Source organism: Schistocerca cancellata, chromosome 4 (genome assembly GCF_023864275.1).
Source record: "Schistocerca cancellata isolate TAMUIC-IGC-003103 chromosome 4, iqSchCanc2.1, whole genome shotgun sequence".
NCBI classification, from domain to species: Eukaryota; Metazoa; Arthropoda; class Insecta; order Orthoptera; family Acrididae; genus Schistocerca; species Schistocerca cancellata.
In genome coordinates this window covers 792,950,313-792,969,116 of record NC_064629.1, presented here as the reverse complement: position 1 = coordinate 792,969,116, position 18,804 = coordinate 792,950,313, and the positions used below count along the sequence as shown (strand labels likewise).

At 39.2% G+C, this 18,804-nt stretch overlaps 1 protein-coding gene across 2 annotated transcripts in view; it reads right to left on the bottom strand.

Moving 5' to 3' along the window:
* LOC126184682 (nuclear pore complex protein Nup98-Nup96-like) overlaps positions 1-18,804 on the bottom strand; it is a 222,623-nt gene that overhangs the window by 67,667 nt on the left and 136,152 nt on the right. For both annotated transcript variants that reach the window (XM_049927176.1, XM_049927174.1), the window contains 2 exons: positions 11,001-11,210; positions 812-1,046 (listed from right to left, as the gene is read on the bottom strand). In XM_049927176.1, coding sequence (XP_049783133.1) covers positions 812-1,046; positions 11,001-11,210 — 445 coding nt within the window. The remainder of the gene's footprint in view (positions 1-811; positions 1,047-11,000; positions 11,211-18,804) is intronic.

The following is an 18,804-nucleotide window of genomic DNA, read 5'->3' as shown; positions in this document are numbered from 1 at the left end:
ATGGCTGCTCATAAAAAGAAAGGAAATTAATACTTGAGTAACTAATCTTTTACAAACAATAACTATACTTGCTCATTTAAATCTTCACTATGATTTATTGTCTCTCAAATTTTAATTTCATTTACCAACGAATTTTTCTTACTAATGTCAATTCTGGAAATTCGAAGTCAAGTAACTAATAAAATGGTAAAAAAAACTTTTTATAGCCAAGATCACATAAATACTAACTTGTTCTCAACAACCGGTTTTGACTGGCTTTGCTGTCATCTCCTGGTCTTCAGAAATTGTTACAAAATGTGTTCATTTTGAGTTGGAACTTCATATCAGTGGATAAAATTTAACACATTACACTATTTAAGGTGATTTATAAATGAATGTAATATGTCAAGCTACCATATACAGATATGCTATTGTACATTTCATTACATACTGTTTTTTTTTTTTTTTTTTTAACTTAAACTGTGAATGCTAAACGTACAGACGTTGCCACGTATACGAGATGCATTTTGATTGTAAACCTTTTATTTCTGACAAACCTTTGCATAATATCCAACATTTTATCCACTAATATAACAACTTGGTATGAGGTTCCAACTCACAATGAACATGTTTTGTGACAATTTTTGAAGATCAGATGACAGCAAAGCCTGTTGAAACTGGCTCTTCAAGTATTTATGCAATCTTGGCTAAAGAAAGTTTTTTACCAAGTAAAACAGATTGCTCCTCCTCATTTCTGAAGATGAGAAATTTCAATTTAATTTAATATTATGCATTCAATAAACTTAATATTTTGTAGCAAGAATCACATTACCAGAGGTGCAGTCCTAGTGTCCTCTTCCAGTCTAGGCGTTCACATACATTAACTGTCTCATCATTTGCATTGAACAAAGGTAATCCACAGATAAGCAAAAATAACTTCAGTCTGTCCCTCTTAACAAGTCCATCAGCACCAACATTGATCCATGCTGTTACCTGCTCCCTCATAACGTGATTAACAAACTGACCTGACGATAACTGTGTCAGCAATGTAATCATGAACAGATCACCTGTAAACATTGAACAAGAAATTAAACAACAGAAAGTCTCAACTGGAATATTGACAATATTACGATAAGGATTGATTGCTACTCATTGTAAAGATGACGCACTGATTTGCAGACAGGCACTTTCATATGCAACTGTCTTTTCATCTTAAAATATTTCGTTCCCTACAAAACACAAAAACTGGTAATATAATGATGGTGACTAATGTTTAATTAATTTAAAATTTTCTAACATAGATGGAAATAACTTAAATAGTGTCTGGAACACCTTTAATCCAAACAAAACCAGTTACTATTCATGTTTCTTCACTTCTGTCCCACTGTACAAAATATTCATCCATGCTGGATTTTACATTAATTGAACACAATTTCACCTTTTGCGGGACAACCACACTCATTTATGGTTGAATGACAGTCCTCATTCCAGCAATGAATTTACTTTCCATTTTTTTTTTAAACAATTTTGTATGTGTCTGTGGCCTGATGGACCAGTCTAACTACATTACCACCCATATCTTCAAATTTTTGTTTGTTAAACACTAACTAGTTTTAGAGACTTTTTAAACAAAAAGTTAATGTAAAATACTAGCTACTTTTACACTTTACATATACCATGAACCTACTACTCTGTCTTAGCAGGAGGGGAGGTGAGGTGAGACTCCTACATGGTGCACCCGAGGCAGCAGATAGGGGATGCCTAACTGCCTTACCCGTTGACTTGAGTGAATTAAAATCATTCTCGTGGACCAAAAACATCTCTGCAGTTAACAATCCTAGTTGTAAATCTTAACTTGCTCCAGCTAAAGTTAATTACCTTTGAAAGTCAAATATGGAAAGAATATATCACCGTCCTGCCCAAAAAGGGCAGGGGTAGGTAAAGGCTACATTGGAATCAGTGGGTAGCCAATTAGAAGACACTAATGAATCTGAGTGTTTGGAATCACCCAAATTCACACTGACATACAAAAAGAAGATTCAATATACGATAGTAAATTATATAGCAACTCACAACATAAACTCACTGCTTAAAACCAGAAAACTCCAAAATTCGGCAAATGGATTAAATAAACAAAAAAATTTAGTAGCAGGGCTCCAAGAAATGAGAAACACAATAGATGACCAGTTCAAATCACAAGCCTATAGAAATTATAATGGGAAATGAGGACAGAGGGTTCTGAATCAATGTCCCCAATTTGGAACAGGATTTATTGTAAATATAAAAATAACAGATTCAATACCTGATTTGCAAGCAATACCACCAAGAACTGCAGCTCTTACTTTTAAAACAATGAATAAAACCTACACAGTTATAAATGCACATGCTCTCACAACTGAAAAAAGTTTTATATCAAAAACAAAGGAAGATGTATATAAATTTTTGTACTTTCTCGAGCAAACGGTGAACAAAATAAATAAAAGGAATATAAAAATCTTACTGGGAGCCTTCAAGGCCCAGTTGGGAAAAGGACAGGAAACGTAAAGATATAATTGGAAAATGGAGTCCACAAAACTTTGTGAACAAGAATGGTCAACGACTAACTCTGTAGAGAACACGACCTTGTATTTAAATCAACATACTTCAAGAAGAAGCCAAATAAACTTAAAACATGGAAACATCCAGACTGCAAGAAGGTTGAGTGGCAGCTAGACCACATCTATACAGAGAAAAATGTTCGTAAAGAAATCTACAACATTACAGTATTGAGAGCAGCAGACACAGGCTCAGACCACAACTTAGCTAAAATTAAAATCGAAGTTAAATCCACTACATTAAAGAAAAAGAATAAAAAACTAACAAAACAAGGTGGTGGTATGACCCACATTAGCTATTTAAAATGACAAATACGAACAAATAACACTAACCATTAAGGTAACAGACAATCTAGAAGAACTGGTGTCAAGTCTCAAGAAACAGACAATCTAGCTCCCTTGCACCCACAAAGAAAACCTGCATGGTGGACCGCAGAATGTGACAAATTCCATGAAGATAGACACCAAGTACTGTTTAAGTTCTAAAAAAACAGAACAGAAGAAAATGCCATCATCCTCAACAATGAAAGAAAATCACATGAAACCCTGGGAGAATTACGAGATGACTCCATATACACATAATGAACTCTACAGAAAATAATTACCACAAAACCAATTCCAGGAACTACTACAAAATCTTTGGGAAATAAATAGAATAGTATGAACCCCCGATACCAATACTGAGAGATGGAGATGGAATAATGGCACACAGAAGAAAGAAAGGAAGGAAAAAGAAAAAGAAAAGAAAAAGGGCGTGGGGGGGGCCGAAATCATGGCAAAAGGCTTCAATAAAACTTTTTAATCGTGGAGAATCCAAAGAACTCTTATAAATCAATGTCAATACCACAGTTAAAACTGAACCTAACAAATCAGACACCCCCCCCCCCCCCAACTTTCCAAAAAGTAAAGAGATTTCCAAAGGAAAAACAAATTGCATGTGGAGAAGATCAGGTTTTTGTTGAAATGTGGAAATATTCAAGTGACACAGTCAAGACTCCTTGCACAAGGCTCTAACAAAAATGTGGGTAACAGAAGAGTTCCCTGAACACTGCACCACTGCCATCACCCATGAACACACAAAGTGGTAAGAGAAATCCAGATGTTTACAGAGGAATATCTCCACTTGGCTGCATATACAAGATTTTATCTAAGCTCCTGTATGGAAGAATCAAGGAAAAACTGAAACGGGAGTTAGGGGAACACCAGGGAGATTTCTAACCATGGAGAAGCTGTGCAAAGCAGATCATTAGTTTGAAACTGATTATGGCACCCTATAGGAAACAGAACAAACATCTGGCAAGAACATTGGTTGCTTTTAAGAAGGCATGTGATTGCTTCCATAGACCTTCTGTACTAAAAATTTGAAGGAATCTGGGACTCCATCTAAAACTAACTAAATCAATAGGACTTACTCTAACAAATACCAAATCGAAAGAAGTTTAGAGGAGAAATTTCTGAATCATTCTTATCAAAACAGGCTGAAGACAAGCTGACAGGCACTCACCATTAATGTTCAACTGTGCCCTGGAAAACATAATAAGAAAATGGTACAAGGATAACCCAAAGAACATAAGAAATGGAAGTGCTAAACCGTAAGTTTCAACTGCTTGGCATTTGCTGATCTTCCTCTCCTAGCCAACAATGTCCAAGGAATGAGACACGAAGTTAAAGTGCCACAAGAATCAGCACACAAAATCAGCCTCAGAATGTAATTTAAAAATGGATTATGCTTACTGGCCCACCACTTACAAAAAAAATCAGAACTGATGATAAATTTAAATATTTAGGTGAAATCTCAACTTACAATCTAAATGAGAAACCATCATGGCAAAATAGAATACAAAACTGAACAAAGCAAATTAAATTACCAAAAACACATACAACAAGAACAGTCTATCCATAGATGCCTGTCATCGTCGTCGTCGACCTGGTCTTCAGTCCAGAGACTGGTTTGATGCACCTCTCTATGCTACTCTGTCCTGAGCAAGCCTCTACATCTCCGAATAACTACTGCAACCTACATCCTTCTGAATCTGCTTTGTGTACTCATGCCTTGGTCTCCCTCGATGATTTTTAGCCTCTGCACTTCCCTCCAATACTAAATTGATGATCCTTGATGCTCTACCAACCGATCCCTTCTTCTAGTCAAGTTGTGTCACAAATTTCTCTTCTCTCCAGTTCTATTCAATACCTCCTCATTAGTTACGTGATCTACCCATATAATCTTCAGCATTCTTCTGTAGCACCACATTTCAAAAGCTTCTATTCCCTTATTGTGTAGACTAGTATGTATGTATGTATGTATGTATGTATGTATTTATTAAACTGGGGACCTAGAAACAACTGAGAGGTTTCGTCCCACCTTAGTGCTCAGTAGTTCACAACCCCACAACAGGTCATAGCGGTCCACCCACCCCACCACTGCCCCACACCGAATCTAGGATTATTGTGCAGTTTGGCCACCAGTGCACCCCATGGGAATGTCTCATATCAGGTGAGTGTAACACCAAATGTTTGTGTTGTAGAGTAATTATGGTGTACGTGTATATGGAAACTGTGCTTGTGCAGCAATCGCCTACAACGTGTAACTGAGGTGAAGTAAGGGGAACCAGCCCGCATTCACCGAGGTAAATGGAAAACCGACTTCAAAACCATTCACAGGCTGGCCGGTACACTGGACCTCAACAATAATCCGCTGGGCGGATTCATGCTGGGGATCAGCGCACCTTCCCACTCAGGAAGCAGCGCATTACACTGCACAGATAGCCTGGTGGGCTGTGTAAACTAGTCATTGTCCAAGTTTCAGTTCCACACATGGCTACACTCCACACACATACTTTCAGAAAAGATTTCCTGGCACTTAAATGTATACTCGATGTTAACAAATTTCTTTTCTTCAGAAACACTTTCCTTGACATAGCCAGTCTACATTTTATATCCTCCCTACTTCAACCAGCATCAGTTATTTTGCTTCCCAAATAGCAAAAATCATTTACCACTTTAAGTGACTTCCTAATCTAATTCCCCCCACATCACCCGATTTAATTCGACAACATTCCATTATCCTTATTTTGCTTTTGTTGATGTTCATCTTATATCCTCCTTTCAAGACATTTTCCATTCTGTTCTGCTCCTCTTCCAAATCCTTTGGTGTGCCTGACAGAATCACAATGTCATCGGCAAACCTCAGAGTTTTTATTTCCTCTGCAGGAATTTTAACGCCTACTCTAAATTTTTCTTTTTATTTCCTTCACTGTTTGCTCAATATACAGATTGAATAACACTGGGGATAGGCCACAACCCTGTCTAACTCCCTTTTCAACCACTGCTTCCCTTTCATGCCCCTTGACTCTTGTAACTGTCCTCCGGTTTCTGTACAAATTGTAAATAGCCTTACGCTCTCTGTATTTCACCCCTGTCACCTTCAAAATTTGAAAGAGTATTCCAGTCAACACTGTCCAAAGCTTTCTGTAAGTCTACAAATGCTAGAAAAGTAGGTTTGCCTTTCCTTGATCTATCTTCTAACATAAGCCATAGGGTCAGTATTTCCTTGCATGTTCCAACTTCCCTACGGAATGTAAACTGATCTTCCCTGTGGTCGGCTTCTACCAGTTTTTCCATTTGTCTGCTAAGAATTCGTGTTAGTGTTTTGCAACCATGACTTATTAGCCTGATAGTTGGGTAATTTTCACACCTGTCAACACCTGCTTCCTTTGTGGGTGGAATAATTATATTCTTCTTGAAGTCTAAAGGTATTTCGTCTGTCTCATACGTCTTGCTCATGAGATGGTAGAGTTTTGTCATGACTGGCTCTCCCAAGGCTGTCAGTATTCTAATGGAATGTTGTCTACTCCTGGGTTTGTTTCGACTTAGGTCTTTCAGTGCTCTGTCAAGTTCTTCACACAGTATCATATCTAGCATTTCATCTTCATTTATGTCCTCTTCCATTTCCAGAATATTGCCCTCAAGTACATCGCTCTTGTATAGACTCTCTGTATACCTGTATACTCCTTCCACCTTTCTGCTATCTACATCTACATCTACATCTAAATCTACATCCATACTTTCCCTTCTTTGCTGAGGGCTGGTTTTCCATCTGAGCTATTGGTATTCATACAGGTGGATCTCTTTTCTCCAAAGGTCTCCAAGTTTCCTGTAGGCAGTATCAATCTTCCCCCCTACTGATACGTGTTTCTACATCCTTACATTTGTCCTCCAGCCATCACTGCTTAGTCATTTTGCACTAGCTGTCTATCTCATTTTTGAGACATTTATATTCCTTTTCACCTGATTCATTTACTACATTTTTATATTTTCTCCTTTAATCTATTAAATTCAGTATCTCTTCTGTTACCCAAGGCTTTCTACTAGCCCTTGCCTTTTTCCCCCACTTGATCCGCTGCTGCCTTCACTATTTCATTTCTCAAAGCTAACCATTCTTCTTCTACTGTATTTCTTTCCCCTGTCCTTGTCAATCATTCCCTAATGCTCTCTCTCTTCGAAACTCTCTACAGCCTCTGGTTCTTTCAGTTTATCCACGTCCCATTTCCTTGAATTCTTACCTTTTTTCAGTTTTTTCAGTTTTAGTCTACAGTTCATAACCAATAAATTGTGGACTGACCACACCTGCCCCTGGAAATGTCTTGCAATTTAAAACCTGGTACATAAATCTGTCTTACCATTATATAACCTACCTGAATCTAGGCCTCTTTCATGTATACGAACTTCTTTCGTGATTCTTAAACCAAGTGATAGCTATGATTAAGTTATGCTGTGCACAAAATTCTACCAGGTGGCTCTCTCTGATTTCTTACCCCCAGTCCATATTCACCTATTACTTTTCCTTCTCTTCCTTTTCATACTATCAAATTCCAGTTCCCCATGACTATTAAATTTTCGTCTCCTTTCACTATCTGAATAATTTCTTTTATCTCATCATACATTTCATCAATCTCTTCGTCATCTGCAGAGCTAGTTGGCATACAAGCTTGTACTACTGTGGTAGGTGTGGGCTTTGTGTCTATCTTGACTACAATAATGGGTTCACTACTCTGTTCATAGTAGCTTATCCACATGCCTATTTTTTAAATTCATTATTAAACCTATTCCTGTATTACCCTTATTTGATTTTGTAATTATAATCCTGTATTCACCTGACCAGAAGTCAGGTTCCTCCTGCCACCGAGCTTCACTAATTCCCACTATATCTAACTTTAACATATGCATTTCCCTACTGGCCCAAATACGAGATCTGACATTCCTCACTTCAATCCGTGGAATGCCAGTTTTGTTTCAGTTGATAGCAATGTCCTACTGAGTAGTCCCCACCTGAAGATCCAAATGGGAAACTATTTTTACCTCCAGAATATTTTACCCAAGAGGATGCCATCATTTAACCATACAGTAAATCTGCATGTCCTCAGGAAAAATTACAGCTGTAGTTTCCCCTTACTTTCAGCCATTCACAGTACCAGTGCAGCAAGGCTGTTCTGGTTGATGTTACAAGGCCAGATCAGTCAATCATCCAGACTGTTGCCCGTGCAACTACTAGAAAGGCTGCTGCCCCTCTTCAGGAACCACAAGTTTGTCTGGTCTCTCAACAGATACCCCTCCGTTGTGGTTGCATCTACGGTAAGGCTATCTGTATCACTAAGGCATGCAAGCCTTCCCACCAGTGTCGAGATAGATTATTAAGACATTATAAAACAGTTACACAGCCAGAAATAACTTACACAGCTGAAACCACCAGTGAGACAATTAATACAGCATAAACTGACAAAATACTAAAGATAGAAAGAAGAATAATTAGGATAGGCATAAATAAACAGTATCAAATAAATGAGCATCGGAGAATAGCTTCAAATTAATCAGAATAGGAGAACGAGAACACCTGAAAACAGAATTTGTAAGAGAACAATACAAAAATTGTGGGAAGTAAGAGCAACATCAAGTGGATTACAGAAATTAAGGGAGATACGAGGGAACTCCAAATTACAGTAGATGACTTTAAACAAAATTAATGAAAACTGAAAACCAAAATACTGTAAGACCTACAAACCAGACTACAAATGAGGGTCAATAAAAGGGCTACAGCAAGGGTTTTGTTTCATTTCAGGGTGCAGAGGAGGAGATTAGTGTTTAACGTCCCGTCGACAACGAGGTCATTAGAGACGAAGCGCAAGCTCGGGTGAGGGAAGGAAATCAGCCGTGCCCTTTCAAAGGAACCATCCCGGCATTTGCCTGAAGCGATTTAGGGAAATCACAGAAAACCTAAATCAGGATGGCCGGAGACGGGATTGCACCGTCATCCTCCCGAATGAGAGTCCAGTGGGCTAACCACTGCGCCACCTCGCTCGGTCAGGGTGCAGAAACTGAAGTCATATTCACCTATGTCAGAACCTTGGAACACTAATACCACAGGAAGAGTGGTCAGAGAGAGACACACAGGGAGAGAGAGAGATAGAGAGAACAAAATATATGAAAGAATGATGTATTGGGCAGACACCTAAGCAAAACACCCTTCATATAATAATAAACTATAATAATCCTTTTAAAAACATTGTACTATTGAATTATTGTTGAATTGTATTGTATCAGTGAATAACAATAACCTACGTACACCACCCCTCTAACTGCAAGGCATATGAACACCAATCATTATTGCACATGCTGTAACAGCACTGTTTTCTAATGGTAACTCGTTCTTCATAATTTATTTAAACTCTCATCACCCTGGAATTTCAGTGGGATCATGTTGATTTGTATTTTATACAAATATGGACTATGACTTAAGCAGTTCGTGATGCCATTTACAGTGCTGTAACTGGATGACATTATTGCGTGCGTTCATAACTGAAGCATGCAATAAATCACAACTTCCTAAAGACCTTTGTTGCAGTTATCTTCCAATAACATCTTTGTCAATACCCTGATTTAACTTTATACACTGTTTCAGTACGTGGAAGAACGTATCAGTTCTTCCTGATGGCAACACACAACATTTTGAAGACCATAGTGCAGTTTAAAACTGTTAACCACACCCATTGTGTAACTATTGTAAAATGATGGACTAATAAAGTACTAGCCTAACAGAAGAGCCAGATTTGTATCATCTTTTGGCCATTGTACAACTTTTCCGTTACTTCCTTAAACGTTTTTTAGGTCTCTTAACTCAATCAAATTCTTACACATTGCTCACTAAATCTAAATGTCATTCCTTAATAAATAAGATGTTTACAACGAAGTTGGTGGTCACACGAAGGACCAAAGAAGTAAAACCACCAGCACCATATCATATGAAGATTTTTTTTTGTTTCATATCCTTGAGAACTTTCCTTTACAAAACTGTTATCTCCTATTATTTCCTTGGCCAGTGTCACTGAATCCACAACCTTTCTGCTACAACTATCTGCAAACTTTATGTGGAAAAGAGCAAGTTTACTGACACATAGTTTTATGTAAAAAAATAAAATAAAAATAAAGAATGTATCAAAGTTTTCTGTTATTACTAGACAGTTAAAAATTTTAATGTGAGCAATATCAACTTAAAAATATTTGGGTGTAAGAGATACTGAATTTTCATCTCTGACCTATAAACAGGTAAAAATTAATTATTTGTATTAACGACTACCATAATTTAACAGAAAGACAGACACACTGACACTAGGATGGAGTAAGGAAACTACATACACTTTGCCTGATAGGTTCTCTGGCATTGCATCTAATGGCGCTGTGGAAACTTTACAATATTCCAATAAGGCAACAACTTATCAAATTTGAAGATTATGACCAGTTTTAATGATGGGAAAACCTCCAAATACCCCTGCTTTCATTTGCAGGGTACAAAAAGTTTATTTCCTACCTTGTGCAGTTTCTTCCAGTTTTGAAGCAGTGGTGGCCCATGATACTTAATGCAGTATTGTTCATATTTATTGCAATATACTAACAAGCTGCATTTGGAAAATATAAATATATAAACTTCAACTAATGACTTTTATGTTTCTCGACATGTTTTAATGTCTATCTCACAAGTATGTTCACCTGGGAATACGTTTCTAATTTGTTTTCCTTCGGCTGCTGATGTTCCTTCACAAGTGATCTGTTTATTTTAGAAAGTAAGCAGGATACTGTTTTGCAAATTGAAGTCTCACAACAAATAAACAAGCAGCATATAAGGTATGTAACCGTACCATGTTGTCTTACTTCCTCCCTCAAGTTTACTGGTGACTAAAGCTCCAATCTTCAATGTATGAATAACTACTAACAGTATGTATTACACACACCCTAAACCAAATACGCTTCAATACTTTAAAACCAGTGGTTTGAGACACAAGTATAAAAACTATATAGTACAGATTGAGCTTTGTGAAAAGGGTTAACTAGTCAAAAAGTACCTGACATGAAATTGCAGAAAGGTTATGCACTCACCATTTTCCCTTGCCAAATTACATGCTTCCTTTATCATGTTTCCAGTTACCAGATTCCAAATGTCCTCTAAATAACAGTCATTTCCAGATTTTGGAGAATACAGTTTTCCATCATGCTGCTTCAACAATGTGTTCTGATAAACAAATGTCAGCCAGTCACCCAAATACTGTTTCCGCTGCATGAGATTATGATGTGAATTACATGGTGGCACTGGAACATAAGAAAGTATTTACTACATATAAAATAAGACAAGGGATTCTGATACAGAACACAAAAACCAACTTCTGTTGAAGTTTTTGGGTATTTAAGACAATCAATGAATTCTAAACTTTCCACTGTTTTTCATATACAATAGTTTTTGGTCTGGCATCATCTGGGAAGTGCTGAAGACTCGCGTTATTATGTACGGTACATTTCACTGAAGCCTGATTCTGCATTCATTCAAACATTAGACCACCTTTTATTATCTGTAGATTCTATTTAATGTAATGCCTATTCCCTTTCTTTACGAAATCACTACATATTCTCATTAACACTCAATGTTTAAATGTATTCGAAGTCCAAAGGAGAACTTTCTATTCTTGACAAAAATCTGTTAGCCATTTGAACTTTGAACTTTGGTCAAAATGATTAAGAAAAGCACAGGTTTATCACTTATTCATATGCAGTGCAGAGCTACCAGGTGACAAGATGATGATGATGATGATGTTTGGTTTGTGGGGCGCTCAACTGCGTGGTTATCAGCGCCCGTACAATTACCCAATCTTTGCTCAGTCCAATTTCGCCACTTTCCTGGATGATGATGAAATGATGAGGACAACACAAACACCCAGTCATCTCGAGGCAGGTGAAAATCCCTGACCCCGCCGGGAATCGAACCCGGGACCCCGTGCTCGGGAAGCGAGAACGCTACCGCGAGACCACGAGCGGCGGACACCAGGTGACAAGATTAGGCAGCTAGGAAAGTTTGGAATGGAAGGAGAGGTTCAATACTAGAACAACACATCGTAACAATGCTCAAGCAATGAATAAAATGTTCCGTATTTATTGTATCAAACATCGAGCTATTTTAACATCAACATTTACCCTTATTAATAGCACTATGATGCAAGTTGGGAGGTGTGTACCCCTGCCAAATTTTGAAAAGGGCTATCAGTAAAACTCATGCTCGACCAAAACACCTAACGATTTTCGACCTACCCCAGCTTAACTCAAATAATAATACTTCTGAGCAACAAAATACAATAATTCATGCTTTAAACAGCCTACTTCAATGAAATCACATCTACTCACAACATAGGCCAATGATTTGTAGATGAACATAACAATCCAGAAGAAATCCATGTTGAACAGCAGCAGGCATGGTGAATATTGGTTTGGAACATACAAAACAGGACTTCCTTGATAAATTAAGCAGATATGCAATAACTGAAAAAGACTTTACACAATAAAACTTGTTGAATGTAACACAGACAAGAGCCAAAGAAACTGGAACACCTGCCTAATATAGTGTAGAGGCCCCACGAGCACGCAGAAGTGCCGCAACACGATGTGGCATGGACTCAACTAATGTCTGAAGTTATGCCGGAGGGAAATGACACCACGAATCCTGCAGGTGTGTCCATAACTCCGTGAGAGTATGAGGGGGTGAAGATCTCTTCCGTACGGCACATTGAAAGGCATCCAAGGCATGCTCAATAACATTCATGTCTGCGGAGTTTGGTGGCCAGTGGAAGTGTTTGAACTCAGAAGAATGTTCCTAGAGCCACTCTAGTAATTCTGAAGGTGTGAGAGCATCACACTGCCCAAATCTGTTGGAATGCTGGGCATGAATGGATGCAGGTGACCAGACAGGATGCTTAAGTACGTGTCACCTATCAGAGTCATATCTAGACTTATCAGGGGTCTTGTATCACCCCAACTGCACACGGCTCACACCTTTACAGAGCCTCCACCAGCTTAAACAGCCCCTACTCACATGCACAGTCCATGGATTCATGAGGTGGTCTCCATACCCGTACCCGTCCATCCACTTGATACAATTTGAAACCAGACTCATCCAACCAGGCAACATGTTTGCATTCATTGACAGTCCGATGTCAGTGTTGACGGGCCCAGGCAAGGGCATAAGGCTTTGAGTCATGCAGTCATCAAGGATACACAAATGGCCTATGGCACCGAAAGCCCATATCATCGATGTTTCATTGAATAGACGGCAAATCATCGAGTAAAACTGAAGTGATATCAGGTGTTCCCCAGGGAAGCGTCCTGGGACCTCTGCTGTTCCTGATCTATATAAATGACCTGGGTGACAATCTGAGCAGTTCTCTTAGGTTGTTCGCAGATGATGCTGTAATTTACCATCTAGTAAGGTCATCCGAAGACCAGTATCAGTTGCAAAGCGATTTAGAAGAGATTGCTGTATGGTGTGGCAGGTGGCAGTTGATGCTAAATAACAAAAAGTGTGAGGTGATCCACATGAGTTCCAAAAGAAATTCGTTGGAATTCGATTACTCGATAAATAGTACAATTCTCAAGACTGTCAATTCAACTAAGTACCTGGGTGTTAAAATTACGAACAACTTCAGTTGGAAAGATCACATAGATAATATTGTGGGGAAGGTGAGCCAAACGTTGCGTTTCATTGGCAGGACACTTAGAAGATGCAACAAGTCCACTAAAGAGACAGCTTACACTACACTCGTTCGTCCTCTTTTAGAATATTGTTGTGCGGTGTAGGATCCTTACCAGGTGGGATTGACAGAGGACATCGAGAGGGTGCAAAAAAGGGCAGCTCGTTTTGTATTATCACGTAATAGGGGAGAGACTGTGGCAGATATGATACGCGAATTGGGATCGAAGTCATTAAAGCAAAGACGTTTTTCGTTGCGGACAGATCTATATATGAAATTTCAGTCACCAACTTTCTCTTCCGAATGCGAAAATATTTTGTTGAGCCCAACCTACATAGGTAGGAATGATCATCAAAATAAAATAAGAGAAATCAGAGCTCGAACAGAAAGGTTTAGGTGTTCGTTTTTCCTGCGTGCTGTTCGGGAGTGGAATGGTAGAGAGATAGTATGATTGTGGTTTGACGAACCCTCTGCCAAGCACTTAAATGTGAATTGCAGAGTAATCATGTAGATGTAGATGTAGAATGGTTCGCACACTGACACTTGTTGATGGCCCAGCACTGAAATCTGCAGCAATTTGTGGAAGGGTTATACTTCTGTCATGGTGAACGATTCTCTTCAGTCATCATTGGCCCCGTCTTTCAGGATCTTTTTCTGGATGCAGAGATGTTTGAGATTTGATGTTTTACTGGATTCCTGATATTCACGGTACACTCGTGAAATGGTCATACAGGAAAGTCCCCACTTCTTCACTACCTCAGAGATACTGTGTGTCTTCATTTGTGCTTTGACTATAAAATCACGCTCAAACTTGCTTAACTCTTGATAACCTGCCACTGTAGCAGCAGTAACCGATCTAACAACTGTGCCAGACACTTATTGTCTTATAGAAGCGTTGCCAGCTGCAGCATTGTATTCTGCCTGTTTACATATCCCTGTATTTGCAAATGCATGCCTATACCAGTTTCTTTGGCATTTCAGTGTAACACACACTGCAAATCACATGTTAGCTCAACTTTAAAGTCATAGTTGTGGCCTTTTTAGCCTCGTGCAAAAAGCCTTGAAAAAAATGTTTTTTCATAACGGGGATCAGAACTCTGTGTCTTCAAAATAGAAATAGTCTCCAGAGATTCATTGGACATGGATGATCTGAACTCTGTTCTGTTTTTCTTGGCAAGGCTGAAAACATATTCATATTCTGCCTTGCTATGCAGTATGGTGATAATTGTGAGCATTATTTGTGCCCAATTAGAATCACTTGCAGCATCTTCATTTGCAGTTGAAGTGTCATCTGCCTGAAGAGCTGTGAACTGCCCGTGAAGCTACTTCACCACCTCATCTGTGGTTTCATTCTCTTCCGTGCATAACATGATAGGAAACTTTTCCGGGGAGGGGAGGGCAAAACCAAATGGAAGGAAACTGTTCATCTTCAGTTTTGTCTAACCTAGCAACTTGAGCATGCCTTAACTTCATCCTTTAGTGTAAACTTGTTTATGTAGTCACAGGCAGACCAAAAGTAGTTTCTCACCGATTAAAAAGAGAGAGTTATCTGTATCCTGGAGATCATTCACTATGTTCGAAGTCTGAATGCCGATAACTGACTCATCATCAGGTCTTTGATTCTGAATCAAGTTTTACTCAGCTTCAAGAAATTAAGAGCTTTTGACAATTTTGGGCTTAATAAACTTGAACAACTTTTTAGCAAATCCATTAGAAGTTCTAATAAAAAGTGAACTTGTGGGAAAGTAGTCTGAAGGGCAACATTTTATTTGTCAAATACACGAATAGTCACATGAAGGAAAGTGCAGAAGGCCTTGTTCAAGTTTGAGGACAGGAATATAAACAATTTTTCCTCATGTGCTGCATCAGAAGTCTTACTTTTTAGAATGGGTTTGTCACATTTGGAAGAATATGCTGTTCTTTTAAGGGCATGAGTAGTAGCAGAATCAAGAATTCTCTTCTGATACTCTTTGGATCCAATATGTTCAACTCTAGGAATTCTGAAAGGTGCCAAGCTTGTGGATATCTTTTGGATACATAATATTACTTCCTTCTTGAAAAAGGAATAGGTGGATCTCACTGGTCCAGTAGTATATCTGAACATCTGCCGGAAGATAACCACCTAGTACATACATGCTTCAGAATTTTCTCTGCCTCTTTGTCATCCAAATTCTGAAATTTCCGACAGCATTCTTTTCTTTTGACACTCTTACCTAGGAAATAAAATATATCAACAAGGATCTCATCTGCTTTAAGTGGTAATCTTCCAGCATCTTTTTAGCTGCCAAATTAATCACGTGGCAACTGCTATTGTGATGGCAATACCTGGTTGAACTTACTTCCTTCAGAACTGCTGGAACCCCATTTTTGTGTCCTATCATAATACGAGCAGAAAGCCACACAGTTCTCAATTGGTGTGCTATGAGAATTCAGCTGTGGTAACATCAGGTTATCTATGTTTCACCCTGTTGAGTTTCTAACAGTGGTATGGGTAGCACAGTGCTCACTACTTTTTCCCGCAGAAAATCACAGAATGTAACAACAGGATACAACTTAGCATTCGTATCATTGCTTCCATCCGTTGATCAGTGATCAGTTCTACAGGTACTTAACAACTGCAGATAATACACTTTTTCCCATTTTATTCACAATGGATGTCGTTTTCATGCAACCACCATTATATTTCTCTGCAATTTCTGATGTAGGAATCATCTTAAATAAAGCACCATATGCTCTGCCACACTTAAGGGCACATTGTGTCCCATCAAACAGGAAGTAAACAGACACTCGACCCTATTTAAATTACTGTTAACATTTCCACACTTGGCAAAAAACATGTTATTTTCTTGTTATCTTCCTTCAATTTAATGTACCTTACGTGTTTACTGCACTTCACATGATTACTTAAATTGTTTCTTCCACCGTGTGCTGTATCATCATCATTGCCACATACCCAGTAAAAGGCAATTTTTCTCCCTTATTTTATTTTAGTGTGCACAGAAAATCAACAGAATGTGATTCCTTAAATGTCTATAAGTACTGTTTCTTGTTGGATTTGTTCATGAATGCTACAATCAGAATATAGCATATGAAAGTGTGCATGAACAAATGTCTCAATATGTACTGAAACATCGAAAGGAACCTGGATCACAGAATGTCACATAAAATTATACTCAAGGCAATCAAATACTTCATCGAAAAAAATGTCAAAGCACACAAAGTTTTTAACCATTACATGAACACAATGCCAACTTTGTGAACAAATAATATGCATGTGATAAAACAAACATGCACACAGACATGCGTGGTCAAAGGATATGGGTTAAATCACAACAAGTGAATGGAGCGGAACAAAGAATTTGCAGAGCACAGTCTGTCAACATGTAAAATTCACATGGAAGAACTGTTGTTCATTCAATTCCAATAATGACACAAATACCACACAGTTAAAAGTACCAATCATATCAAAGAATGAGTTACTGACTATTGCAGACTTGCCTTCGGCCCACACAAACAATCTAATACTCACTTCCCTACAACCAGCATACAAGCTGTGCATGATCTGCTGTGATTACTTTTCTTTGTCGCGAATAAACCTACAACTACAAGTCACTGCAACCACATGCTGAACATTGATTCCTAATCGACTGAGAGTTGTGTCTGTCATTCTACATACACAACACACTTTTAATGTAAGTGGAACCCCTCCATGCCCACACTAGCATGGTGAACACCACAAAAATTCTATCAACTCTATGTTTGTTTGTTACATGAATCTAGGTATCACAGGACACAGGACCTTTTTTTTTTGTGGTTTTAGGGCGCACAACTTCAATGGTCATTAGCGCCCTGATGACATTAAGAATGCACCGCGAGGCACAAGTTTAAAACAACAACTAAAAGGGAAAACACGATAAAAGACAGACTGACAGGCATAGGATTAAAAAACAGCATCATCAAATGTCCTTAGTGAGGTTTGTCAAATTGATAAAACGAAGAACACGAGCAGCTGCTCGTGGGTCATCCGCTAAAACGGCATCTAAAGTACATGACAGGTTAAGATCGAGACGCAGTGCGTTAAAATCCAGACACGACATTAAAATGTGGCGGACCGTCAGCAATTGCCCACATGGGCAGAACGGCGCCGGCGCAGCCGTCAGCAGATGGCGATGGCTGAACCGGCAGTGTCCAATTCTTAACCGGGCCAAAACTACCTCCTCCCACCGAGAAGGGCGTGAGGAGGACGTCCAAGCCACGGGAAGAGGTTTCAAGGCCCGAAGCTTGTTGGCTGTAAGGGCAGCCCAATCGGGATGCCACAGTGATAAAATGCGCCGACAAATAACCCTGCTGAAATCTGACGAAGGGACACAACAAGAAGCTGTCTGAGGCTGGAGGACCGCAGCCTTGGCCGCGGCATCTGCAGCTTCGTTCCCAGGGATACCGACATGGCCAGGGACCCACATAAAGCTAACCGGAGAACCGACAGGACACAGGACTGTGCTGTCGTCCATAGATCTTGGAATGATTACCCATTTATACGGGCCCTTCTGGGGATAGAAAGTACAGGGCTATTACAAATAATTGAAGCGATTTCATAAATTCACTGTAGCTCCATTCATTGACATATGGTCACGACACACTACAGATACGTAGAAAAACTCGAAGTTTTGTTCGGCTGAAGCCGCACTTCAGGTTTCTGCCGCCAGAGTGCTCTAGAGCGCAGTCGGACAAAATGGCGACAGGAGCCGAGAAAGCGTATGTCGTGCTTGAAATGCACTCACATCAGTCAGTCATAACACTGCAATGACACTTCAGGACGAAGTTCAACAAAGATCCACCAACCGCTAACTCCATTCGGCAATGGTATGTGCAGTTTAAAGCTTCTGGATGCCTCTGTAAGGGGAAATCAACGGGTCAGCCTGCAGTGAGCTAAGAAACAGTTGAACACGTGCGGGCAAGTTTCATGTGTAGCCCGCGGAAGTCGATGAATAAAGCAAGCAGGGAGCTAAACGTACCACAACCGACGGTTTGGAAAATCTTACGGAAAAGGCTAAAGCAGAAGCCTTACCGTTTACAATTGCTACAAGCCCTGACATCCGACGACAAAGTCAAACGCTTTGAATTTTCGGTGCGGTTGCAACAGCTCATGGAAGAGGATGCGTTCAGTGCGA